Genomic DNA, 27,112 nt, shown 5'->3' on the forward strand with positions numbered 1-27,112 from the left:
AGATAGAGAGTAAACGAGGGTATAAATCTCTTGAACAAGTCACATACACAGCAAAAACTATTTTTCCAAACACAGCTGAGTCAAAAGGTATCTTTTGCCAGCATTAAGAAAATACAAGATCACAAAGGTAATGAAATTGGCCTTATAACCAAAGTTGATCAAAATCATCACACTCGCCACACTAGACTTCCCGCGCTGAATATGAAATAAGTAAAAACGTCTCTGAAGATAATCAATGGAACCGGGGAATGAAAGCATTATCTCCCCATGCGACTCCATGAATGGACGTTTAATAGTTATACATTAGACTGAGACTTATAATGAATTTTGTGTAACTTTTAATATACAACGTGTGCTAATTTCAAGGTGTCAGGCCACTTAAATACTCCGAGCTCCTCTGAGTTTTCATCTTAAACTGGGACACCCGTTATTTTACAGCTCTAAAACCAGATTCATACACTGGATGCCGATATTGTACTTCACATTTGCCGAATACGAAAAGAGCAATTGTCCATTACTTCCACAAAGCTATAAATTATGCATACTTTGGGTAGTATCCATTCAGTCAAATTATTTTATTAAATAAAGGAAGTTGTCTTATATTCTCAACTTTCACTCAATCCAAAAAAATGTCTCACATACAAACAATTTGTGCACCTCTCCAGAGGCCAAACTGCGAAAATGATATCAAATTGTTAATACTTTCTTCTTTTGCCGCTCTTTTACACACACTTTTCTCATTTGGACACATCTGGCACTTGTTGCCAATTTTTCTATGTCACTTACTACGCACTGCGTTCTCTGAATGCAAAATAGCCGGCAGAACTTTCACCAGCGCACATAAATATACGCTGATCAACGATTAAATGAGAGTTAGCTATTATTTGATAAGATAGGTATTATACCACTTCAGTTATTAGAGTAATTTGGCACCGTAAGTGCCATGATACATTAGTAGCTGCAGACACGATTATTACTTATCTCATAAAAGACAAATAATAGTTTGTTTTCTGATCCACAACATAAACAGCACTGAGGTAACCACTGACGAAGAATGGTTGGTTCAAATGGCTCTGAGCACTATGGGACTTAGAACTACTTAAACCTAACTAACCTAAGGACATCACAAACATCCACGCCCGAGGCAGGATTCGAACCTGCGACAGTAGCAGTCGCGCGGTTCCAGACTGTAGCGCCCAGAACCGCTCGGCCACTTCAGCCGGCGACGAAGAATGGCTGCAAATATTAACAATGTATTGGCGGTAATGGATCTGAAAGAAGAGAAGAGCGAGGAGGACGAAAAAGAGAAACATGGCAGGACACGAGTAATGAAGAGAGGAGGATAAAAGGACATCACTAATTGAGAAACACTAAAAGAAACAAGCGGAACTGGGAAAACAAGTGAATACACTGCCTCACAAAAAAACCGAAGCACTCTGAAGGGAAGGACACGTAATGAAAATTCAGGAGTTGAGAAGTTTATGGTATTTCAGTGATTACAAATCGAATCAAATTAACAAAGAACTTGGCTTGACTTTTCCATACGACGTTGCACCCCCTCGAGCTTTGATTGATGCACTGATTCGGTTGGGAAGGGTTCATAAAGCTGTTGGATCCTCTCCTGAATCAAGCTGGTCAACAACTCTTGTACCTGATCCTTGTCACCCTGGACACTGGCACTAAGATGGAGTTGACATCCCAGATGTACCCTACACACATTCTATTGGGAACAGATCTAGGAATCCTGCTGGCAATAGGAGTTGCTCACCATCACACAAACGTTAATACATTACACTACATTTATCGTTTTCCATGGATCCCTTGGAGAGGAGTCTCTGCGATGTGGAAAGAGTGAAAGGTTTTTTTCTCTTTTTTCTTTTTCTCAGGTACATGTATATTGTACAATTCTAGCGCAAACAGAGTTATCAGCTATAATCATTGTGAAGATATTCATCAACAAAAAATGGTTCAAATGGCTCTGAGCACTATGGGACTCAACTGCTGTGGTCATAAGTCCCCTAGAACTTAGAACTACTTAAACCTAACTAACCTAAGGACAGCACACAACACCCAGCCATCACGAGGCAGAGAAAATCCCTGACCCCGCCGGGAATCGAACCCGGGAACCCGGGCGTGGGAAGCGAGAACGCTACCGCACGACCACGAGATGCGGGCTATTCATCAACTGAGTAGAAGGAGTTAACCAACAGGAAGTTCTCTAATTCATTCTGAAACCGATCTTTATCACTTACAAGACCTTTGATATGCTCTGGTAAGTTATTCAATATATGAGTACTCATGTATTTGACTCCTTTTTGTACTAATGTTAAGCTTTTATAATCCTTATACAGATTGTTTTTGGTTCTGGTATTATAATCATGTTTTGCACTATTTTATGTAAAAAGAGACACGTTGGAAATGACAAAGGACAACAGTGAATATGTGTACTGAGAAGTAGTAGGCAGAATACCAAGTTTCTTAAAGACGTCTCTGCATGATTATCTAGGATTGAGACCAGATATAATTCTAATAACTCGTTTCTGAATTTTGAAAATGTTCTCTTTTTGAGGGGAGGTTCCCCAAAAGATAATTCAATAACTGATTAATGAATGGAAGTAGGCCAAATAAACTAACTTCTTCATTTTTAAATCACCTGTTTCTGTTATCATGTGTACTGATAATGTAGCTGAACTAAGGCCTTTCATTAAGTTTGTGAGTTTTCCAATTTAGGTTGTGGTCAATTTGTAGCCCTAAAAATTAGATACTGTCCACACCTTTAATTTCGTTGTTTGAATACATTATACTCATATGGTCAGTTATTCTTTGTGAGGTTCTAAACTGTATGTACTGGGTATTGTCAAAATTCAGTGACAATCCATTTGCTGTAAACCACCCATTGATACAAATATTTCATCAGATTATTGCTCTGTGACATCACGGGTACTCTTTTTTATACCAATACTTGTATCATCTGCGAATAAGACAAAATTTGCATTTTGTGACACTGCACATGGAACAACAAGGGACATAAAATAGAGTCCTGGGGTACCCCTTGTCTGATGGCTTCATATTTTGGATAACTATTGCTATGTGGTATGCCTGATACAGACACATACTGTTTTCTATTAAAGATATAGGCTGAGAACCATGAGCCTGCTACTCCTGTTATCCCATAATACTTTAACTTTTGTATGAGCTATCTATCTATATCTATATCTATATCCGTACTCCGCAAGCCACCTGACGGTGTGTGGCGGAGGGTACCTTGAGTACCTCTATCGGTTCTCCCTTCTATTCCAGTCTCGTATTGTTCGTGTAAAGAAGGATTGTCGGTATGCTTCTGTGTGGGCTCTAATCTCTCTGATTTTATCCTCATTGTCTCTTCGCGAGATATACGTAGGAGGGAGCAATATACTGCTGGACTCTTCGGTGAAGGTATGTTCTCGAAACTTTAACAAAAGCCCGTACCGAGCTACTGAGCGTCTCTCCTGCTGAGTCTCCCACTGGAGTTTATCCATCATCTCCGTAACGCTTTCGCGATTACTAAATGATCCTGTAACGAAGTGCGCTGCTCTCCGTTGGATCTTCTCTATCTGTTCTATCAACCCTATCTGGTACGGATCCCACACTGCTGAGCAGTATTCAAGCAGTGGGCGAACAATCGTACTGTAACCTACTTCCTTTGTTTTCGGATTGCATTTCATTAGGATTCTTCCAATGAATCTCAGTCTGGGATCTGCTTCACCAACGATTAACTTTATATGATCATTCCATTTTAAATCACTCCTATTCGTACTCCCAGATAATTTATGGAATTAACTGCTTCCAGTTGCTGACCTGCTATATTGTAGCTAAATGATAAGGGATCTTTCTTTCTATGTATTCGTAGCACATTACACTTGCCTACATTGTGATTCAATTGCCATTCCCTGCACCATGCGTCAATTCGCTGCAGATGCTCCTGCATTTCAGTTCAATTTTCCAATGTTACAACCTCTCGATATACCACAGCACCATCCGCAAAATGCCTCAGTGAACTTCCGATGTCAACCACAAGGTCATTTATGTATATTGTGAATAGCAACGGTCCTACGACACTCCCCTGCGGCACACCTGAAATCACTCTTACTTCGGAAGACTTCTCTCCATTGAGAATGACATGCTGCGTTCTGTTATCTAGGAACTCTTCGATCCAATCACACAATTGGTCTGATAGTCCATATGCTCTTACTTTGTTCATTAAACGACTGTGGAGAACTGTATCGAACGCCTTGCGGAAGTCATGAAACACGGCATCTACCTGGGAACCCGTATCTATGGCCCTCTGAGTCTCGTGGACGAATAGCGTGAGCTGGGTTTCACACGACCGTCTTTTTCTAAACCTATGCTGATTCCTACAGAGTAGATTTCTAGTCTCCAGAAAAGTCATTATACTCTAACATAATACGTGTTCCAATATTCTACAACTGATCGACGTTAGAGATATAGGTCTATAGTTCTGCACATCTGTTCGACGTCCCTTCTTGAAAACGGGGATGCTACGCTCTTCTAGAGACCTACGGTACACCGCTGTAAGAAGGGGGGCAAGTTGCTTCCCGTACTCTGTGTAAAATCGAGCTTGTATCCCATCAGGTCCAGCGGCCTTTCCTCTTTTGAGCGATTTTAACTTTCTCTATCCCTCTGTCGTCTATTTCGATATCTACCATTTTGTCATCTGTGAGACAATCTAGAGAAGGAACTACAGCGCAGTCTTCCTCTGTGAAACAGCTTTGGAAAAAGACATTTAGTATTTCGGCCTTTCGTCTGTCATCCTCTATTTCAGTACCATTTTGGTCACAGAGTGTCTGGACATTTTGTTTCGATCCACCTACCGCTTTGACATAAGACCAAAATTTCTTAGGATTTTCTGCCAAGTCAGTACATAGAACTTTACTTTCGAATTCATTGAACGCCTCTCGCATAGCCCTCCTCACACTTCATTTCGCTTCGCGTAATTTTTGTTTGTCTGCAAGGCTTTGGCTATGTTTATGTTTGCTGTGAAGTTCCCTTTGCTTCCGCAGCAGTTTTCTAACTCGGTTGTTGTACCACGGTGGCTCTTTTCCATCTCTTACGATCTTGCTTGGCACATACTCATCTAATGCGTATTGTACGATAGTTTTGAACTTTGTCCACTGATCCTCAGCACTATCTGTACTTGAGACAAAACTTGTTTTGAGCCGTCAGGTACTCTGTAATCTGTTTTTTGTCACTTTTGCTTAACAGAAAAATCTTCCTAACTTTAATATTTCTATTTACGGCTGAAATCATCGATGCAGTAACCGCTTTATGATCGCTGATTCCCTGTTCTGCGTTAACTGTTTCAAATAGTTCGGGTCTGTTTGTGACCAGAAGGTCTAATATGTTATCGCCACGAGTCGGTTCTCTCTTTAACTGCTCAAGGTAATTTTCAGATAAAGCGCTTAAAAAATTTCACTGAATTCTTTGTCCCTGCCACCCGTTATGAATGTTTCAGTCTCCCATTCTATATCCGGCAAATTAAAATCTCCACCCAAAACTATAACATGGTGGGGAAATCTACTCGAAATATTTTCCAAATTATCCTTCAGGTGCTCAGCCACAACAGCTGCTGAGCCAGGGGGCCTATAGAGACATCCAATTACCATATCTGAGCCTGCTTTAACCGTGACCTTCACCCAAATTATTTCATATTTCGGATCTCCGGCAATTTCCTTCGATATTATTGCACTTCTTATCGCTATAAACACGCCTCCCCCTTCACTGTCCAGCCTGTCTCTGCGGTATACATTCCAATCTGAGTTTAGGATTTCATTACTGTTTACGTCTGGTTTCAGCCAACTTTCTGTCCCTAGTACTACATGGGCATTGTGACCGCTTATTAATGAGAGCAATTCTGAGACCTTTCTATAGACGCTCCTGCAGTTTACTATTAGCACATTAATATTGTTATTCCCTGTTGCATTTTGCCTACTCCTACCTTGCCGCGTCTCAGGAGGCCTCTTGTCGGGCCTAGGGAGGGAATTCTCTAACCTAAAAAACCCACATGTGCACTCCACACGTACTCCGCTACCCTTGTAGCCACTTCCTGCGTGTAGTGCACGCCTGACCTATTCAGGAGGACCCTACATTACTCCGATAGCGGAGGTCGAGAAATTTGCATCCCAGAGCTCCGCAGAATCGTCTGAGCCTCTGGTTTAAGCCTTCTACTCGGCTCCAAACCAGAGGACCGCGATCGGTTCTGGGAACGATACTACAAATAGTTAGCTCAGATTCCACCCCGCGAGCGAGGCTTTCCGCCTTTACCAATTCCGCCAACCGCCTGTACGAACTGAGTATGACCTCTGAACCCAGACGGCAGGAGTCATTGGTGCCGACATGAGCAACAATTTGCAGTTGGGTGCACCCAGTGCTCTCTATCGCCGCCGGCAGGGCCTCCTCCACATCTCAGATGAGAACCCCCGGCAAGCAGACAGAGTGAACACTGGCCTTCTTCCCCGACCTTTTCGCTATTTCCCTAAGGGGCTAACGTTGGAGCTCCCAATAACTAATAAACCCCTCCCCCCGTGAGCCTGCTCGAACCTTGCTGAAAGAGCGGCCACATGTCCACTCACAGGCAGAGCGGGCGATGCCACACGGCCAACCTCTGCATTGACCCTCCGCCTCGTGCGCCGCGAACGCCGCTGAACCCGCCACTCCCCTTGGGGAGAGGGTGGCTCAACCGCGCCCGGTACCCGCGAAGATGTCTCGCAGCAGGGACAGTGGGTGAAGCATGTAACACCTGGGGTGTACCATGCGACGCACCAGACTCCCCACTGCCGGTACACTCCGAGGCAGCAGCCTGAAGACGGCTGACCACGGCCATCAACACGTTCAGCTGTTCGCGAACAGTGGCCAGCTCCTCCTACGTCCGTACATAGCAGTCACAAAAAATGGTTCAAATGGCTCTGAGCACTATGGGACTCAACTGCTGTGGTCATAAGTCCCCTAGAACTTAGAACTACTTAAACCTAACTAACCTAAGGACAGCACACAACACCCAGCCATCACGAGGCAGAGAAAATCCCTGACCCCGCCGGGAATCGAACCCGGGAACCCGGGCGTGGGAAGCGAGAACGCTACCGCACGACCACGAGATGCGGGCATAGCAGTCACACATCCTATCCATCCTAAGAAATCAATTTACTGTAGAGAGTTAATCAACTTTTAACTAGACTGCTAATTCACTAAAGGCGGCTGATAGTTGACTAAACTGTGGTTGCAAGACACTTCTTGTAGAAAACAATGAAAATGATAAGTTTACAGTCCTTTCCGAAATCCAAACTGGTTGCGAATGAGAATATTTTTCTCCACTAAGTGTTCATAAAGTCTATTGTACATAACCCTTTGAAACACTTTTGAAAATATTGCCAATAATGAAGTGGGATGGAAGTTTTCCACTGATGATTTGTCTCCTTTTTTGTGTAATGGTTTGACAATAGCATATTTAAGCCTATCTGGAAAAGTACCACTGTGGAGGGTTTCATTACATAAGTAACTCAATAGAGACGTATGACACTTACGGACAAGTATTGTTCTGTTGGAAATTGGCACCACAATATTGTCATACAAGAGGTAACACATGAGGACCCAGAGTTCCCTCAGTCAGTACGACCTGTGAGTTACTGTCAAACAGGTGGTTCCCCATACCATGACGCCCCCCGTAACACAACTGTGCCTTTCCAAAACACTGTAAAAAGTGACCTCTCCACTGGTCGCCATTGTGTCTGATGGTGCTCATCCAGGCCAGTGCAGAACCGTAGTTCATTCCTGAAAACGTGATGCCATTCATGAGCAACCCATGATTCCTGGTCACGGGAACCATTTGCATTGTGGTGTTGAGAGCAGCCTATGCATGGGTTAATAATTCTGCAGTCCAGTTTCTGCTAGCCTCCGACCACTGGTGCGGGATTACACAGAATATTCAGGGAGTCCATTACTTGTTCATTGATGGCAGGTGCGTATTTCATGCGGCTGCGATATACTTGGTGCAGTTTGGTGATCTTCCTGGTGGAAGTCAGATGTAGTCGACCAGACACTTGACAACGAATATGCGTAGCGCCACATCCCCATGCAGAACAAAATTAGGTCACTGTCACATCCGAATGCTCCACATATCTGGGTATTGCACGATTCGAACAGCCAACCAAATGGAGACCTACAGTGAGGTCACTCAAAATCTGTCGTGTGGCGATAACGCAGTCTGGCGCGAGTACGACGCATCTCTTCGTTTTTCATAGTGATCTCTCAATTTCTGACGTTGTTCACGCCGGTTATATGCCCTAGTAGGCCTTGTAACAAAACAAAACATAAACAACACTAAACACGAACAACACTAATGCACTCTGGTGGTCTTTCAACTTACCACAGAGAAGTTTAGTTTTAGTTAGTTACGTTCTCGTCGATAGTGTGTAGGTGTACGTAGTTGCAACATCCGATCATTTCTGGATGCAGCAGTTTTTGTCAGCCAGTGCATACGTTTCATTTTTTGGACAGAGTTAAAAGACTGTGTAAATTTTTTCGGAAAAATTGCGAAAATAATAAGAGAAAGTGCACGGTTTTTTTTCCTTAAATGTAACACGATACTGAACTGTGCCTGGAGATGAATGACCATCTTCCAGATACCGGCATTACGATGGAGAAGGAGTTTGAGAAATGTTTGGTTTATGAACTGGAACAGCTGGGCTTCTAGCTAAGTTACATTTCATATTGCGACTATGATCAGATGACAGCGATTTGATATGTGATATGTGCATATCGAGAAATAGATGAAATAGACATAAAATGGGGTAGTCGTGTAATTTGGCCACCTGCAACCATTCTAAATGGCACTTGGTACTGGAACAATATCTTGACTGCAACTGTTCCAGTCTTTTCGCGACATCCTTAGAGAACACCTAACATATACAGTTTTCCTGCATTGGTCTGAAGCATTTGGTCCCAATATTTGTAAATGTATTTCCGATACTCCATACACATCTTACAAGCGACAAGTGACTCTTTTTCTGATCTTTCTCTTTTACATTCAGTTCCTGAGTATGCATTTTATGTAGCAGCCACTGTAACTTTAAACCATCATTAATTAGAGTAATATTTAGGTTCAGTTTGTCACAGATTTATTTTCAGTACGGAACAAATGTCACACCGAAGAGAAGGAGGCATATTCTTAAAAATCTACAACAGCTGCAATACTATTGCCGTTTTGGACTTAGTACATCCTCGATATGATGATAAAAAGTCGCAGGGTCAGATTCCTCATGTGACAGCTCTCGGCTTGGAGAGTCAGTATTTCACTTTCGGCCAAGATTACCCAGTCCACCCACATGTATCAAATGGCAAAAACACATACACCTATTATATTGAGACGGAGGTTGTACACCATCTGATTAGAACTTTCCAGACACCTATCAGTGGACATTAATATGAGGTGTGTCCACCTTCTCCTTTATGGGGTCCGCAGCTCGTAGTTTCACAGTCGCGTTCTCGCTTCGCAAGCACAGGGTGCCAGGTTCGATTCCCAGAAGGGTCAGGGATTTTCACCTGCCTCGAGATGACTGGATGATTGTGTTGTCCTCATCATTTCATCATCATTCATGAAAATAATGAGTTTGGACTGAGCAAAGGTTGGGAATTTGTACGGGCGCTGATAACCGCGCAGTTGAGCGCCCTACAAACTAAACATCATCATCATCTCCTTTATGGTGGGTTGACTCCGTTGGAGTGTACTAATGTCTGGAGGAATGGCAGCTAATTCTTCCTAAAAAAACCGAAATCAGGGCAAGGAACGATGTCTCCCACTGGGATTCTGGAGCGATGTCGAAATTCTAACTCATCTCACAGACATTCGGTTTGGTTTAGCTCGGGACTCCGGGCAGTCAGTCCATTTCAAGGCGTTATTGCCCACAAACAGTTACCTCACAATTGCTGCAATACGAGGTCTACGTACCAACCACGAAATGCACCCTCACACCATAACATCGCCTTCTCCATACTTCACTGTTGGCACTGCACAGGACGGCAGATAATGTTCTCCAGACATTCGCCAAACCCAAACCCTTCTGTCAGATTGTCAGAGGACATGGCGTGACTCATCACTCCAAATCACTCGTTCTCCGTCATCCACCATCGAGTGGCGTCAGTATTTGGACCATGTCAGGCGTCACTAACATTGACTACAAAAATGTGTGGTTTATGGGGAACTTCTCAACCATTGGACGCCATTCTTTCTTACTCTTTGCGAACAGTCACATTGTCAGCTGGACTGCTGATAACACTTTGGAACTCTACGAGAGATTCTTCTGTTGATTTCATGCCATATCTTACAACCCCCATCCGCATTGCTCGATGGTCTCTATCACTCAGTACATAAGGTGTGTCTGGTCTTGGTTTAGTTGTGGTTGTTCCTTCGGGTTTTCACTTCACAATCACACCACCAACACTCGACCTGAGTAGATCTGGAAGGGTTGTAATGTCCCTGATGGATGTGTTGCTGAGTTGACAGCCAGTGACTGGATCACATTCGATGTCACTGAGCATTCCTTACCGACCCAGTCTACTGTTGCTGCTTCTTTGCCGATAACACAGCACTCCCCTCCTCGTTTTATGTTGGCGAGTCCGCTGCTTGCCATATCTAGTGGTCAATTATGTATTACACAGAGGCTTCTGGATACTGAGTAGGTCCTTTTTACGCTCTTCGGCCGCTATTAAAAAAGAGTCCATTACTTGTTCAAGCTTTACATTTAGACGTTTCGAGCACGGCCTAGCATGAGAATATCTGACAAAAACATCTGTCACCATGAAAGAACAATTTATAGATGACATATTAAGACTGAACCTACTTGAATTCGTTGGAAACCAAGTTTACACACCAGGGGAAAGAAATTAACTTACAGTATTGTGTAAAAGAGTATCCATCGTCATAACGGTACTCAGTTAACCAGCACCACATACTCTAGTTACAAAACTAGCTATAACATGGCACCAAGTGGCATGGTTTTCGTAGAGTTGGGATCTTGCATTAAACGTCGAGATACAATAATTAACAAATTCAGTCCCAGAAACAACTGTAGAAACATAAAATAGCAATAAACATTTTAGAGGAAAATTAAGAATCACAGTTAGAAGTGTGGAAATCAAACTATATCATTAACACTTGTGATGACCAAGAGCTGATGTGAAGGGTAGAAAGGGAGGACAGAGGGGACTCTGTAGAAAGGCATAAAACAATCTTAGGTCATGCAAGTGACAGCTAGCGACAAACACCATTGTAAATCTGTAACTACAAGTCTACTAGGTATTGCGCCACTAGTAAACTATTGTTTCCTTTCCATACAAATAAAAGCACTCCGTCTTCAGGCCACGTGTGGCCTACCGGGACCATCCGACCGCCGTGTCATCCTCAGTGGTGGATGCAGATAGGAGGGGCGTGGGGTCAGCACACCGCTCTCCCGGTCGTTATGATGGTATTCTTGACCGAAGCCGCTACTATTCGGCAGAGTAGCTCCTCAATTGGCATCACGAGGCTGAGTGCACCCCGAAAAATGGCAACAGCGCATGGCGGCCTGGATGGTCACCCATCCAAGTGCTGGGTACGCCCCATAGCCCTTAACTTCAGTGATATCACGGGAGCCGTTGCAACCATTGTGGCAAAGCTGTTGCCCTTCCCATACAAATAGTAATAAAATTTCTGAAATGCCCATACCACGACTAGTACTTCCAGCTCTGTAGTAGTATAAGACCTTTCACAGTCTGGTGAAATCCGACTTGCAAAGGACGCACAAAAAACTACAGCTGAGGGTTCAGTTATAAGTCCATACTTTGAAGATGTATGAGGACGACATAAAATTTGAGAACATACTGGCAATGTCTTAATTGCTTCAAACGATTTCTGACATTCTGGTGTCCACTGGCAAAGTACATCTTTCCTCAACAATCAAAGCAAAGTTCTGGGATTCATAGACTGATCTGAAAGCGATTATTCTTTTTTAGTTCCTGGTACTTCAAAATTATTAATCGCTCGTATCTTGCCACTATGAGATAGAATACCTTCCGAATTGAGGAGCTGACCAAGACACTTGACTCATATTTGAGAAAAATGTGACTTTTTGTGATTAGCTGTAATCCCACTTCGATTAAATGTTGGTGAGATGACCAAGAAACCTGATTCGTATTAGACAAAAATGTGACATTTTATGATTAGCTGTAATGCCAGTTTGCTTAAATGTCTAGCACTTGTGAAAGTAGGGTAATTTGTTCCTCCAATGCAGTTGTTGCCAATAGAAGGTCATCCACAACTGAAGTTAGTTGAGTCCTAAGTTCTGGTCCCAACACTGTGTCTAATGCCTACATTAAAGTCTTGAGGTAATGCTCAACCCAAAGGGAAGAATCAAATGGTTCAAATGGCTCTGAGCACTATGGGACTTAACTTCAAAGGTCATCAGTCCCCTAGAACTTAGAACTACTTAAACCTAACTAACCTAAGGACATCACACACATCCATGCCCGAGGCAGGATTCGAGCCTGCGACCGTAGCGGTCGCGCGGTTCCAGACTGTAGCGCCTTTAACCGCTTGGCCACCACGGCCGGCAAGGGAAGAATCCTGAACTAACATGACCTTTCAGTATAAATGTAGGCAGTATATTTCCTTGGCTCTGGTTTTATTGGTCCTTGCCAATATGAAGCTCAGAGATCGATGTTTGTTGAGTATTTTACCCCATGAAACTTTTGTATTAACGCACCCACATTCTCCAGGCGTCTCCAAACTCGTACAATAATCTTGGTAATCACCCAAGCATCGAATACAAAATGCGTCTTTCCACCTGGTCTAGTCACTACAGAAAGGAGATACAATATGGCCTGGTGGATGTCTCTATCAAATCCCAACATCCTCTAAATTTCGTCTTCAACAGTCTACCATAGTGGCCAAGGAGCTACATAAAAGATGTGGCAAACGTTTGGTGAGGAAACACATCTAAAAGGTATGTATATATCCTTTAATGATACCTGGCCGTTCCTCAAAAACATCCGAATGTTGCAATACGATGTCTGTCAATTGCTGTTATTGTAAAGGTCAAGGTGCCGCACTTCTCATAATGTTTACTGGATTTCTTTGTAATGTAGAAGCACACAAATTTTCCAGACAGTAAATTCTGCATGTAATGGCGTCTCTCACAAATAACACATAGATGATTCTGCCTGCAATATTTTCCACGACTCCTTTCTTGCTTAGTAAGCTCTAATCAGGTTACCACCCTGTTGATCTGGCATGAGATATGACCCTCTGAAAAGTCGAACTTGATGTCCCATTTTCTAGAGAAAAGTCCTCACTGAGGATATAGTCTACTATTAAACCTTCAATAACTAAAACATTTATCAGTTATTAACGTCGGAACTGTCTAAGCTTCAGAGTTTCTTTCCCATAAGCACTGTAGCATAGACTTATGTGGTGGCAGTCACCTCAGGATTTCAATTCGTGTTGTTTCTCGGCTCTATTTGAAATGGATCTGCATTTCCACAATATGATTCAGTGCTCGAGGTTTCACGTACAATGTATTACTATCCTGTACTCCTATCGCACTTGTTCTACTTCTTCAAACACCTTCTCTACTTGGCAAGTCATCAGTTTTCCATTGTTCGAGATTCGAATCTCTCTGTCGCTTAATCCTACGTAGCTCCTCCTGAAGTTCTGAATCACAAGTAAGTTTGCAACCACCAACTTAATCTTTCCATCTACATTTTGTTTAACTTCCACTTCACTTGTCTCAGACTAAGTATTTATCTCTGAGGAAAAGTATGGCTTACGTTCGTCAGACTTTTCCGGTATCCTTTTCTGATGGCCTGAATTAATGTTGGGTACCTATACAACTTACTCCGCAACAGGAGGAGTGGTGCTTTCAGGCCGAGTTTTCTGTCGTTGTGGAAACTGTTCCTGTCACTTTTTTAGTTCTGTTATTTCAGTTACTAATTCTGTAACTCTTGGAGCAATATTTGCCTGTTGCCGTGCAGTCCCAGTTACTTCGCTCTATTAGACAATAAAATCCTTCTCAGAGGGTAAATTTGTTAAGTCATCCTGACTGGGTAGATCGGCAAAGTCCTCCTTAGTGGTCATTTCGACTGTCTAGCGGAAAGTAACCTTAACTGTCTTAAAGTTTCTATCTCTGGGTCACACGCAGTTGGATCTGCCTTTCCTGCTTCTTCTAAAGCCTGCACATTTGATTGTTGTTGTTCCATCTCAAATTGATATCTAGTTTTCACCAACACACATAGAAATTCTACATAACTTAACAGCCTCACTGCCCGCATCTCGTGGTCGTGCGGTAGCGTTCTCGCTTCCCACGCCCGGGTTCCCGGGTTCGATTCCCAGCGGGGTCAGGGATTTTCTCTGCCTCGTGATGGCTGGGTGTTGTGTGCTGTCCTTAGGTTAGTTAGGTTTAAGTAGTTCTAAGTTCTAGGGGACTGATTACCATAGATGTTAAGTCCCATAGTGCTCAGAGCCATTTTGAACAGCCTCACTTTCGAGAAACAGTAAGTTCACTCTGATAGCTAAAGTCACAGTAAATAAAATATTTACTCGCTGCACTGAGATACTGACTATATATAGAGGAAAGTTTAATACCACTATTAACAGACTGTTTTCCCGGCTGGACAGCCGCGCGGTCTGTGGCAACGGTCCGCGCGGCTCCCCCTGTCAGAGGTTCGAGTCCTCCCACGGGAATGGGTATGTGTGTTGTCCTTAGCGTAAGTTAGTTTAAGTTAGATTAAGTAGTGTGTAAGCTTAGCTGCTGCAGCCGAAAGGCCGGCAAAAAGCGGAGCCGGTCGGCGAACCCGTGGGCAGCCCAGGGCAGAAGCCGCCAAGGACGGGGGCCGTCCGCGCCGTATATAAGGGACCACTGGCCACCGCTGGGCATCACTCGAGTTCCGAGGTTCCTCTGCTCTCTGGCCGCAGCTCGTCTCCAACCACCTCCGCCGACACCATGAAGGCTTTCGTAAGTACCACGTGCCCAAGTGGCACAGGCCGCTCCTACCCATAACCTGCATAATCTACGTCTAACGCTGCTTGCTCAAAACCGCTGAAAATTGTAATATTCTAAACTTGCACGGACCCTGCACTACTTTCGGATTTTTGCGTGTGAGACGGTATCATACCGTAACTCGGGAACTGTTTATTTCTTGACTTCCCATCGTACGTTTCAGCTCTACGTTTGTCTGATTGTCCTTGCCAGTCCTGTATAGCACCAAAAGTTTGCTCTTTTCTAGTACTCGTGGTATGTTCTCCATTTCCGCAGTAGGTGCCTGGTTCATGAGAAGATTTAGTTCACCAAGTCTCACGGTAAATCCAACTACATTGGGCCTCTTGGACATGAAATGACACCTTTTCCCTAGCTGTCGATGTCAGTCTACGGTACGATAACTTGTACCTTTCCTTAATGACCACTCCTACCTGTAAGATTCACAGTCACGTTTGGTCTAGGGCTTCTAGGTCTAACTTTGCTTGTTTCGGACTGTTGAAACTATCGATACGTAGACCAGTTCTCTTCGTATCGAACGGTAACGTATTTAATCTCAAGAACACTTTATTACATCATAGCAATCATAGTAGAGACTTATTGGCAAAAGAGAGACAGCGCAATTACTGTAGAATCTGTCTTGAGTCTTCTCAATAGAATTTCCACTTTGCCAATGTTCATTTCGAATTCACAGCTTCATCTTCCGGCCTTTAGTCGTAAGGACATTAGCTGCATTGTCAACACGCCAGAAAGGCATATCTGTGAGAGTTACAGTGGGTTCTTAATTGTAATTTGTGGTATTTTTGTGGAACATACGTAGAATAACAGATGAATATGTGTAGATTTTGGTTAAAGCTTACAGTATGCCATAGACTGTCGCCGATTTCTGTCCTATAGAAATGCTGGTCCTTTGCACCACTAAAAGTTTGTTCCACTCCAGTACTCGTGGTACGTTCTCCTTTTCCGCAATTCTTTCAGTGAGAAATTGTAGATAAGGTACCCTCCAGACATATGCAGGTACATCGAGCTCCAGAAGAGCACTTCTAGGGCATGAAACAGTAGTTGATTTCAATGTCTGATTGGCGGTCGCGTGCTCGAACGATACCGTATTCCTTCGCATATTCACACGTGTTACATTACACTTATTTACATAGAGGATCACCTGATAATGTACTTCTACATGACTTCTCTGCAGTTCACACTTAATTACCTGGCTGAGCGCTCATCAAACCCCTTTCAGATTATGTTTCTAACCTTCCAGTCTCGAACAGCCTCCAGAAGGAACAGTTAAAATTTCCTCTGCGAGTTCTGACTTCTGTTATTTTATTACGCTGTTTATTTCTTCCTTTGTTTGTGGGAGTCAACAAAACATTTTCGCTTTTGGAGGAGAAAGTTGGTGCTTGAAGTATACCGAAAAGATCTGGTCGCAACGAGAAATGCCTTTGTTTTAGTGATCACCATCCCAGCTTCGGTGACATACTCTTCAGTTTTCGCGATAATACTAATTTATTTGCCCTTCTTTGAACTTTTTCGATGTCCTACGTCAATCCTACCTGGTAAGGGTCACACACCGGGCAGCAGTACTCCAGAGGAGGACGGGAAAGCTTAATTTCTTACACCTGCGATGAAAATCATAACGTATTTAATTCGTGGAGAGCCATGAGTACTCTGAAACTTTTTCACGGTGGAAAATACATAATTTCAGGGATATCTTGTTTGTGAAACGCTTTTCGCAAGTTACCCATAACTCAGTCAGTGACATTCCTATATGCAAGTAAAGGTTTGTCCTACTTCAGTACCAGAGGCACGCTGCTGCAAAGGAGGTCTCGCCCTTTTTTTTGCATTACGCTCACACCACTCATACGCAGACTGGGCTGCTAGTACGGTCTGAGAGAATTCAAACTATTGTCTTCTTACAAGCTGCCTAGTTAACTCACCGTTCATAAACATTACTTATCCAAGGGCTAACAGAAAATAATGTTCATTTTAATATTATGGGCTTGGAAGGAAAATTATGATACTTTTCGGACTTACTCTTATTGACATAACACTAGATTTACTGTTCTAAAAACACATTTTTACGCGAAGTTTCATCGACAGTAAATTTCATTATTGGGTGGCTAACTTTCACCAGACTAAAATTTCCATTTCACAATAAATCTCAGCTCTAGTCTGCGCAAATTTTTCGCTTTTGTTACGTTCATTCGGAGCCAGTGAAGGAAACAAGAGGACTCTCTCTCTTTTTTATAATATCACTGAAAGTACAAAATCAAATGAAATTTTTTTTTTATAAAAGAAATCCTTTTCAGTTCGAAAACCATTGGATAAATAGAAGAATTTTAATTAGCAGTTGTCTGTGATCACAAGGCAGTGAATCGAATACTATAGTTAACGATCATAACTTTCAGGATTTAAATTATAGTTCCACATTCAAAAACATTCTCAGGCTTACTAACTTTCTGAAATATGTTAAACGTCTGTAACTGATTTTCTGTTTGTTCAAAATCATTCGAAACCAATATCGCACAAAATATATTTTATTCAACGCAACCGGTTCCAACAGAGTTTGCAGCCATCTTCAGGTTTTACACATTTATTGTAGTAAAACATTTTCTATTTGTTAGATACCTGTTAGACTTTATCATGCAAAAGTTCGCAAGGATTTTAAGAAGTAAGATGTACTTACATTTTTTAATCAGGATACTGTTTCCTGGTAAATTATTCTGTCAAGAGAAGACTTCAGTCAGACGATGGTGTGGCAGTAAAACTGTTACATAAAAAAGCAGCATTTTTAGTGTCGTGAGGAAGACGCCGAAACGTACCTGACACGATGAAACTAGTCAAAGTGAGGCTTCCTCGTCTATGCTAGGACGCCTCTGGGACTTAGAATACAGGTGCACATGAGTACACAGCCTCTCTTTCTGCCATGCTTTTCCCAGATGTTGATTGGCTATCAGAGAGCGTATTTTATGAGGAACCCGATTTCAGCTGGAAGAATTCTCATTTGATTTTGTCGACTATTTATGTCATATATTCGTGAAATTATCTCTTAATAAAAAACTAGAGAGCTGTAATGAGTTTGAAACTCATAGATTATAGCAAGGACGGACTTGTATATGGACTTCATCACATTGATTTGATTTTTAAACCCTGTTGCCGAGGGAAAGAATTTCTTTTTGAGAATTTTATATTGTCTGTTGTTGAATGAGTGACACTATGCCTGAGGATGGTTAGAGTCTCAGCTTTTTCTTGAAGTTCACAAGCTGCCATTAAGTTATTTAGGTAAGAACACAGTCATCTCAGTAGTGCTATTATTCCTTTTTTTTTTTTTTTTTTTGTTTTGTGGTTTTCGGGCGCACAACTTCAATGGTCATTAGCGCCCTGACTACTCTAAGAATGCACCGCGAGGCACAAGTTGACAACAACAACTAAAAGGGAAAACACAATAAAAGACAGACTGACAGGCATAGGATTAAAAAACATCATCAAATGTCCTTAGCGAGGTTTGTCAAATTGATAAAACAAAGAACACGAGCAGCTGCTCGTGGGTCATCCGCTAAAATGGCATCTAAAGTAGTAGGCAGGTTAAGATCGAGGCGCAGTGTTTTAAGATCGGGACAGGACATTAAAATGTGACGAACTGTCAGCAAGTGCCCACATGGGCAGAACGGCGCCGGCGCAGCCGTCAGCAGATGGCGATGGCTGAACCGGCAGTGTCCAATTCTTAACCTTGCTAAAACGACCTCCTCCCGCCGAGAAGGGCGTGAGGACGACGTCCAAGCCACGGGAAGAGGTTTTAAGGCCCGAAGCTTGTTGTCGGTAAGTGCAGCCCAATCGGCATGCCACAGCGACACAACGCGCCGACAAATGACCCTGCTAAAATCGGACGAAGGGACACAACAAGAAGCTGTCCGAGGCTGGAGGACCGCAGCCTTGGCCGCGGCATCTGCAGCTTCGTTCCCAGGGATACCGACATGGCCAGGAACCCACATAAAGCTAACCGGCGTACCGACGTCCACCAGCTGCTGAAGAGAGCGTTGGATCCGGTGTACGAAAGGGTGAACCGGGTACGGATCACTGAGGCTCTGGATGGCGCTCAGGGAATTTGAGCAGATGACATAAGCAGAATGTCGGTGGCGGCAGATGTACAGAACAGCCTGGTAGAGGGCAAAGAGCTCAGCTGTGAAGACCGAACAATGGCCATGGAGCCGGTATTGGAAACTTTGTGCCCCGACAATAAAGGAACACCCGACCCCGTCATTGGTCTTAGAGCCATCTGTATAAATGAATGTTGTTGAACTTCGAACGAAGTTCCAAAAAACGGGAGTGGTAGACCGAACCGGGGGTGACCTCTTTTGGGAGCGAGCTGAGGTCGAGGTGAACGCGGACCTGAGCCTGGAGCCAAGGTGGCGTGCGGCTCTCGCCCACTCGAAAGGTTGCAGGGAGTGAAAAATGAAGGTGTTGAAGGAGGCGACGAAAGCGAACTCCAGGGGGTAGCAAGGCAGAGACATACAACCCGTATTGAAGGTCAAGAGAGTCGTCAAAAAAGGAACGATAAGAAGGATGGTCGGGCATTGACAGTAGCCGACAGGCATACCGACAAAGCAGTATATCGCGCCGGTAGGTGAGTGGCAATTCGCCAGCGTCAGCATGAAGACTCTCTACGGGACTGGTATAAAATGCTCCGATCGCAAGTCGTAAACCCCGATGTTGTATGGAGTTGAGGCGGCGTAAGATGGATGGCCGTGCAGAGGAGTATACGAAGCTCCCATAATCCAGCTTGGAGCGGACGATCGACCGATATAGACGAAGTAGGACGGTTCGATCCGCTCCCCACGACATACCACTGAGAACACGGAGGACATTTAAAGAACGGGTACAACGGGCGGCCAAATATGACACATGTGGAGACCAGCTAAGTTTCCTGTCAAAGGTAAGGCCTAAAAATTTGATTGTCTCCACGAGTGGGAGAGCAACGGGACCGAGTCGTAAGGACGGTGGGAGAAACTCTTTGTAGCGCCAGAAGTTAATACAGACCGTCTTCTCGGCAGAAAAACGGAAGCCATTGGCGACACTCCAGGAGTAAAGACGGTCAAGAGAACGCTGAAGACAGCGCTCCAAGACACGTGGACACTGCGCGCTGCAATAGATGGTAAAATCGTCCACGAAAAGGGAGCCTGATACATCAGCTGGGAGGCAATCCATTATTGGATTGATCGCGATGGCGAAGAGAGCGACGCTCAAAACTGAGCCCTGTGGCACCCCATTCTCCTGGCGAAAGGTGTCGGACAGGACAGAACCCACACGTACCCGAAACTGTCGATCCATTAAAAAGGAACGAATAAAAAGAGGGAGGCGACCGCGAAAGCCCCACGTATGCATGGTGCGGAGAATGCCCGCCCTCCAACAGGTGTCGTAAGCCTTCTCCAAATCAAAGAACACAGCCGCGGTCGGGCGCTTCCGCAAGAAGTTATTCATGATGAAGGTCGACAAGGTAACCAGATGGTCGACAGCAGAGCGGCGCCTTCGAAATCCACATTGTACATTGGTAAGTAGGCGTCGAGACTCGAGCAGCCAAACCAATCGAGAGTTAACCATTCGCTCCATCACTTTACAGACACAGCTGGTAAGCGAGATAGGTCGATAACTGGAAGGCAAGTGCTTGTCCTTCCCCGGCTTAGGAATCGGGACAACAATAGACTCGCGCCAGCATGCGGGAACATGTCCCTCAATCCAGATGCGATTGTATGTACGAAGAAGAAAACCTTTACCCGCAGGAGAAAGGTTCTTCAGCATCTGAATATGAATAGAATCAGGCCCTGGAGCGGAGGACCGTGATCGGCCAAGTGCGGTTTCGAGTTCCCGCATGGTGAATGGGGCATTATAACTTTCACAATTCGAGGAGCGGAAGTCACGTGGCCTAGCCTCCTCGGCCTGTTTGCGGGGGAGGAAGGCAGGGTGATAATGAGCGGAGCTCGAAACCTCGGCGAAAAAGCGGCCGAAGGCATTGGAGACAGCCTCAGGGGCCACAAGGACTTCATTCGCGACCTTCAAGCCAGAAATTGGGGAGTGGACCTTAGTGCCAGATAGCCGGCGCAGGCTACCCCAGACAACAGAAGAAGGAGTAGAACTGTTGAAGGTGCTGGTGAAAGCAGCCCAGCTGGCTTTCTTGCTTTCTTTAATAATGCGACGACACTGAGCACGTAATCGTTTATAATTAATACAATTCGCCACTGTAGGGTGGCGTTGAAAGGTGCGTAAAGCACGTCGACGAGCACGTATAGCGTCCCTACATGCTGCGGTCCACCAGGGGACCGGTACGCGACGTGGAGAAGAGGTAGGGTGAGGGATGGAATATTCAGCAGCAGCGAGAATGACTTCCGTGAGGTGTGCGACCTGACGATCGCAGCTTGTGAAGGTTTGATCCTGAAAGGTCGCCCTGGAAGAGAAGAGCCCCCAGTCTGCCTTGGAGATGGTCCAACGAGAGGAGCACGGAGAGGGAGTATGCTGCAGGAGATGGATAATACACGGGAAGTGGTCGCTCGAATACGTATCAGCAAGGGCATACCACTCAAACCGGCGTGCAAGTTGGGGAGTACATATAGAGAGGTCTAAATGGGAATAGGTATGAGATGTGTCCGAAAGAAAAGTAGGGGCGCCAGTATTGAGGCAGACAAGATTGAGCTGGTTGAAAAGGTCTGCTAACAAGGAGCCCCTCGGGCAGGATGCTGGAGAGCCCCAAAGAGGATGGTGGGCATTGAAGTCTCCAGTTAACAAAAATGGTGCAGGTAGCTGAGCAACAAGTTGCGTCATGTCTGCCCTGGTAACGGCAGATGACGATGGAGCGTAAACGGTACAAAAGGAAAACGTAAAAGTGGGGAGAGTAATGCGGATGGCAACTGCCTGCAGGCCGGTGTGCAACGTGATGGGATCGTAGTAAATATCATCCCGGACCAGCAACATAACCCCTCCATGAGCTGGGATACCTACCACAGGGGGTAGGTCAAAACGCACAGAGGTGTAGTGTGCCAAGGCAATTTGATCGCATGGGCGTAGCTTCGTTTCCTGGAGGGCTACGACGAGCGGACGATGCGAGCGGAGCAGCAACTTCAAGTCCTCTCGGTTGGAGCGAACGCTGCGAATATTCCAGTTAATAAGTGCCATCGGAAGAAAAGGAAGATGAGAGAAGGGGTCACCTCGAAGGCCGCTGAGGGCCTGGCTTCGAGCGAGCACTGCCGCCGCTATCAGTAGGCGGACAGTCATCGTCCATTGGTTCTATAGGGTCATCGGCCATCTTGGGAAGATGGCCGGGAGGGGGAGCTTCCTCCGCCGGTGAACGGCCAGATGTTCGGCTACCAGTGGTGCGGCCAGGCGAAAGGGATGACGGCCTGGGGCGGCAACCGCTGGGTGGCGCAGGAGAAGAAATGCGCCGTGGCGGAGAAGGAGAACTGTGCTTCCTATTAGCCTTCTTGGATGGTCGTTTGGTGGAAGTACCGGACGAAGGCTGGGAGGTCGAGGTACGTAGGAAGTCTGCACGGGACGGTTCCTTCTTGAAGGCCCGTGCATCTGACTTCTGGGTCTTCGTCTTAGCAGAAGCTGATGAAGGGGCTGGTGTCTGTGGGGTGATGGGACGAAGAGGAGACGTCGACCTCGCGATCTTAGCACTGGCCGAACGGACGACCGTGGTGCTGAAGGTCAGATCGCATGTCTGGGTTGCTACCTCCCGGGTAGTCCGAGGAGAGGCGAGGACAGTGCTGTATTTCCCCGCTGGGAGCAGCGTGGGCTTCCTACTAGCCAATAGCTTGCGAGCAGCCGAGGTGGACACTTTCTCTTTGACTCGAATTTCCTGGATACAGCGTTCTTCCTTATAGACAGGACAGTCGCGGGAGGATGCGGCATGGTCACCCTGACAGTTCACACAACGAGGAGACGGAGGTGGACAGTCACCCTCATGGGCATCCCTGCCACAAGTGACACATTTAGCCGCATTGGAACAAGACTGTCGAGTGTGATTGAAACGCTGACACTGGTAGCAGCGCGTAGGTGTCGGGACATAGGGGCGAACAGAAATAACCTCGTAGCCCGCCTTGATGCGCGATGGCAGCTTAACACTATCGAAGGTTAAGAAAAGTGTCCGGGTCGGTACAAGGTCATTGTTGACCTTTTTCATGACCCGATGGACAGCCGTCACGCCCTGCTCAGCGAGGAAAGATTGAATCTCCTCGTCAGTCAAACCGTCGAGGGATCTAGTGTAGACCACACCACGAGACGAATTCAAAGTTCGGTGAGCCTCCACCCGGACAGGGAATGTGTACAGGAGTGTGGCCCGAAGCAGTTTTTGTGCCTGAAAGGCGCTCTCAGTTTCTAGTAATAAGGTACCGTTACGCAACCTGGTACAAGATTTGACAGATCCGGCTATGGCATCTACGCCCTTCTGGATAACGAAAGGGTTGACAGAGGAAAAATCCTTTCCGTCCTCAGATCGAGAAACTACGAGGAACTGTGGGGCAGGCGGTAGTATTTTTGTCACTGTTGGCTGGTCACGTTTCCGTTTGTGGGTCGAAGTCGAAAGCGATGGAGTAGAATCCATTGCGGAGGAATCCCCCATGATTGCCAGCGTCTCCGATGGCGCGCTCCTTCCTTGTGGGGACCCTCTCAGAGGGCACTCCCGCCTTAGGTGAATGTTTACACCTCAGGTCACACCTCCCGAGAAACAGACGGAGGGACCAATCGGCATGGTCAGAAGGTATCAGCTCAGGCAATCACCCCTCCCCGGGCCTGGCCTTTACCAGGGGGTACGCGCGTGCCTTACATGTCTACCCAGGGCGGGGACTTACGCGTTACCCCGTCACCGGCTACGCGTGCGAACGCGTGGGTCGGCCTTCAGACACGCACAGGGAGGAAGGAAGAAGAGGAAAAAGAAGAGAGAGGGAGAAAGAGGACAGACTGTCTCAAACGCCGAGGCGGAGACCAGAGAAGGCAAGGAGAAGAAGGCAATGAGAAAGCAAGGAGAAGGAGGCAAGGAGAAGGCAAGGAGAAGAAGGCAATGAGAAGGCAAGGAGAAGTCAAGGGAAAAAGTAAGGAAGACAGTGAAGTGGAGAAGAGCAAAGAAAGGAACCAACAAAAGGAAGGAAGAAACGAGAAGGAAAAACCAAAAAGACCACGATTATAGGTCGTGAAACCGTCCGTCTCCGGACGCAGGCGCTAACTACCCCCGTGAGGGGGATGGACTCCTTTTAGTCGCCTCTTACGACAGGCAGGAATACCTCGGGCCTATTCTAATCCCCGGACCCGCAGGGGGAGCTATTATTCCTTGATTCTACTTGGTACACAAGTTCGTATAGGCAATGCTTATGGCTTTTTCGTGCGAATTTCATATTACTCGAAGAAAGAACACAGAACCCATAGCAATTCCGCAGGGACAGTGGTTGTTCGTTTTAATATTATTTTCAAATGTAGGCAGTTTGTCTATTTTACTGTTTTATACGCTCAGACTGAATTTTAGCTTTCCTGAGGCAACTGTTGTGTGAAGTTGGTACCAGTAAGTTAAGGGAGACTGTGATAGTTCACCATTCGTCTACTTTGGATGATCTTTCTAAACAAATCTAAAATGACTCCGTTTCATGCATTAGATGTATGAAGATCGATATTCGTGTTTTTCTTTTTTTAAACTTCTATTGATTTACGGGTATCAGTTAAAGTTACTGGAAATATGTGGTGGCAAATCTAATTACGAAGAGTAAAAAGATTATGCCGTAACTTTAGTTCATGATCAGTTCCCTGTGTAAAAGCGAAAGCCAGAGATGTAAACGCGAACACAGCCACGCAGCAACGTCTTCTCCTCATTATATATTTTCAGTTATGAGAGGAAACACATCACCGATTACCTCAAGTTGTCAAAATTCAGCACTATACTCCATGTGTGACATATACGTGGGAAATGGGGGATGCCCTTGTGAATACATAATAAGACACGCTTATTTTCATGTATGGAACATCTTTCGTTAGTCATTCATTTTTCAGCTACCTCCAAAAGCTCTCCTGTAAAGAGGAGAAGGATCCATCACTTCTATTCACCCTCGTGGTACTTCCTTTTGTTAGCAGAAAGTGGTATGGAACAAGCACGCCGACAAAACACTGTAGAATAAGAAAATTATGTATTTAACACCCTCCCGGGCAGGCTACAGCTCCATAGAGTTCTGGCAGTAATACTATATTGCGAATAGTGTGTGAATCTTCATGTTCTCACTACGTATTACCTTATCCATAAAATAGAGGGAATTAAGGCAAGCCAAACGTAGTCTGGTTTGTTTTGACTGAATTCTTGGAATTTTGTGGATATATTTACTGTACCTGAAAAGGTAAAACCAGGATTCAGGGCAGGATACTTCTAATTCGCAAGATGTTTCGACTTATCACATAAACTCAAAGTAGCATACAGACTGCCAAAAGTAAAATAACTCAGTCTCTCCTGTGGCTAAGTCACTCTTCATTAAACATATTCACTAAGAGTGCAGTACAAGATCTTCTGTGGAAGATATGGTGAGGAGTCAGCTTTCAGTCTTTCCCTGTCACATATTCCGCTTGTTCGATAGAGAGGGTAATAATCTTGAAGGGCAGATACGAGGGCTCGAGTACTGATCTAACACAGTTTTAATTTGTAATATAGTAACTCCCTCATTGTTTCCATGACATTCTTAAACTTTCTACTGTTTGTGATTAGTGTGAGGTATTAGAAAAAACTGGTACCTTCGTGACTCTTGAATTGAACAATTTAGGTCTTTCTACATGCTAACATCCATAAAATTACGTATTTGAAGCACCTGTAGTTATTGTATCACCCGCCATTATCATTGCCGGTGATTCTAGACAAATCAAAAATTTCCCCTAGATATAATTTCTGGACAGAAGCATCCTTAATATAGCAGTAAGGTGTAAATACTATTTAGAAAATATTTCTTAAGTAAATTTAAATAATTGTGGACCGAGTACAGTCCCCTGAGAAACATACAAAATTTTCACATATCTGATAAAGCTTTGTCATCTTGGACAGCATAGTCTAGTCTAGCTCCCAGATATAGCTACATATGAGGGCAGATACTACTGGTTTAAGGAACATTATGTGATCCAGATTTGTGGACGCCATTACTTGTTTGACATGGTAAACTGTTCTGCTGAGGTGACGTGTGTTCCCTGCAGGTGTGCGCCGTCCTGATGGCCCTGCTGGTGGCCGTGGCCTTCGGCGCTGAGGAGAAGGACCTGAAGGGCTCCGAGGCAGTGTACGTGGCGTCGCCCTACGCGGCCACCTACGGCTACTACGGCTACCCCTACGCCTCCGCCGCCTACCGTGCCGCCCCCGTCGTCAGCGCCTACTCCGCCTACCCCTACGCCGCCTACCCTTACTACTACCGCTGAGGTCTCCACGAGACTCCGCAGCTGACCACTCAACACATGACGGATCAACGCCACACCCAAACACACTTGCCTTATAGCACACTTTTTTAAAAATACAACTGTTTCACAAAACAATATCAGCGTCTACGTTTATTATTATTTCTCTTCCCATCAATAATCCATTCCACATGACTCCCTTACAGTCTTCCTCAAACGAAAGCAGCATCTTCAGATTTATGGACAGTTCCTCAGCCGTGTAAAAATGTTGGAAAGTCTGAATGGTACTATAAGATACAGAGCAAACGAGGCTATAAATCTCTTGAATAAGTCATATTCAGAGCAAAAACTATTTTTCCAAACACAACTGAGTCAAAAGGCTTCTTTTGCCAACATTTAGAAAATAGGAGATCTCACAGGTTATGAAGTTGGCCTTTTAACCAAAGGTGATCAAAATCATAACACTTGAATACTAGACTTCCCATGCTGAATATGAAATAAGTAAAAACGTCTCTGAAGATAAATAATCAATGGAACCGGGGAATGAAAGCATTTTCTCCCCATGTGACTCCATGAATGGACGTGAAATAACCATACATTAGAAGAAACATACTGAATTTTGTGTAACTTTTCATATACGACGTGTGTCAATTTGAAGGTGT

At 44.8% G+C, this 27,112-nt stretch overlaps 1 protein-coding gene across 1 annotated transcript; it reads left to right on the plus strand.

Moving 5' to 3' along the window:
- The first annotated feature begins 1,265 nt into the window (after positions 1 to 1,265).
- On the plus strand, positions 1,266 to 26,588 carry LOC126252659 (uncharacterized). Its single transcript, XM_049953562.1, has 3 exons — positions 1,266 to 1,325; positions 14,841 to 15,038; positions 26,259 to 26,588. The coding sequence occupies exons 1-3, from the start codon at positions 1,266 to 1,268 to the stop codon at positions 26,472 to 26,474; spliced, it is 474 nt and encodes a 157-aa protein (XP_049809519.1). The 3' UTR covers positions 26,475 to 26,588.
- The last annotated feature ends 524 nt before the right edge of the window (positions 26,589 to 27,112 follow it).

This window comes from Schistocerca nitens, chromosome 4, assembly GCF_023898315.1.
Source record: "Schistocerca nitens isolate TAMUIC-IGC-003100 chromosome 4, iqSchNite1.1, whole genome shotgun sequence".
In the NCBI taxonomy this organism is placed as follows: domain Eukaryota; kingdom Metazoa; phylum Arthropoda; class Insecta; order Orthoptera; family Acrididae; genus Schistocerca; species Schistocerca nitens.

Excerpts from the sequence above, each read along its gene's own strand:
- LOC126252659 (XM_049953562.1), top strand. The coding sequence starts at position 1,266 with ATGGATCTGAAAGAAGAGAAGAGCGAGGAGGACGAAAAAGAGAAACAT. Across the intron at positions 1,326-14,840 it reads AGAAACATGGCAGGACACGA|CCGAAAGGCCGGCAAAAAGC; the intron begins GTAATGAAGAGA and ends TAGCTGCTGCAG. Across the intron at positions 15,039-26,258 it reads CCGACACCATGAAGGCTTTC|GTGTGCGCCGTCCTGATGGC; the intron begins GTAAGTACCACG and ends TGTTCCCTGCAG.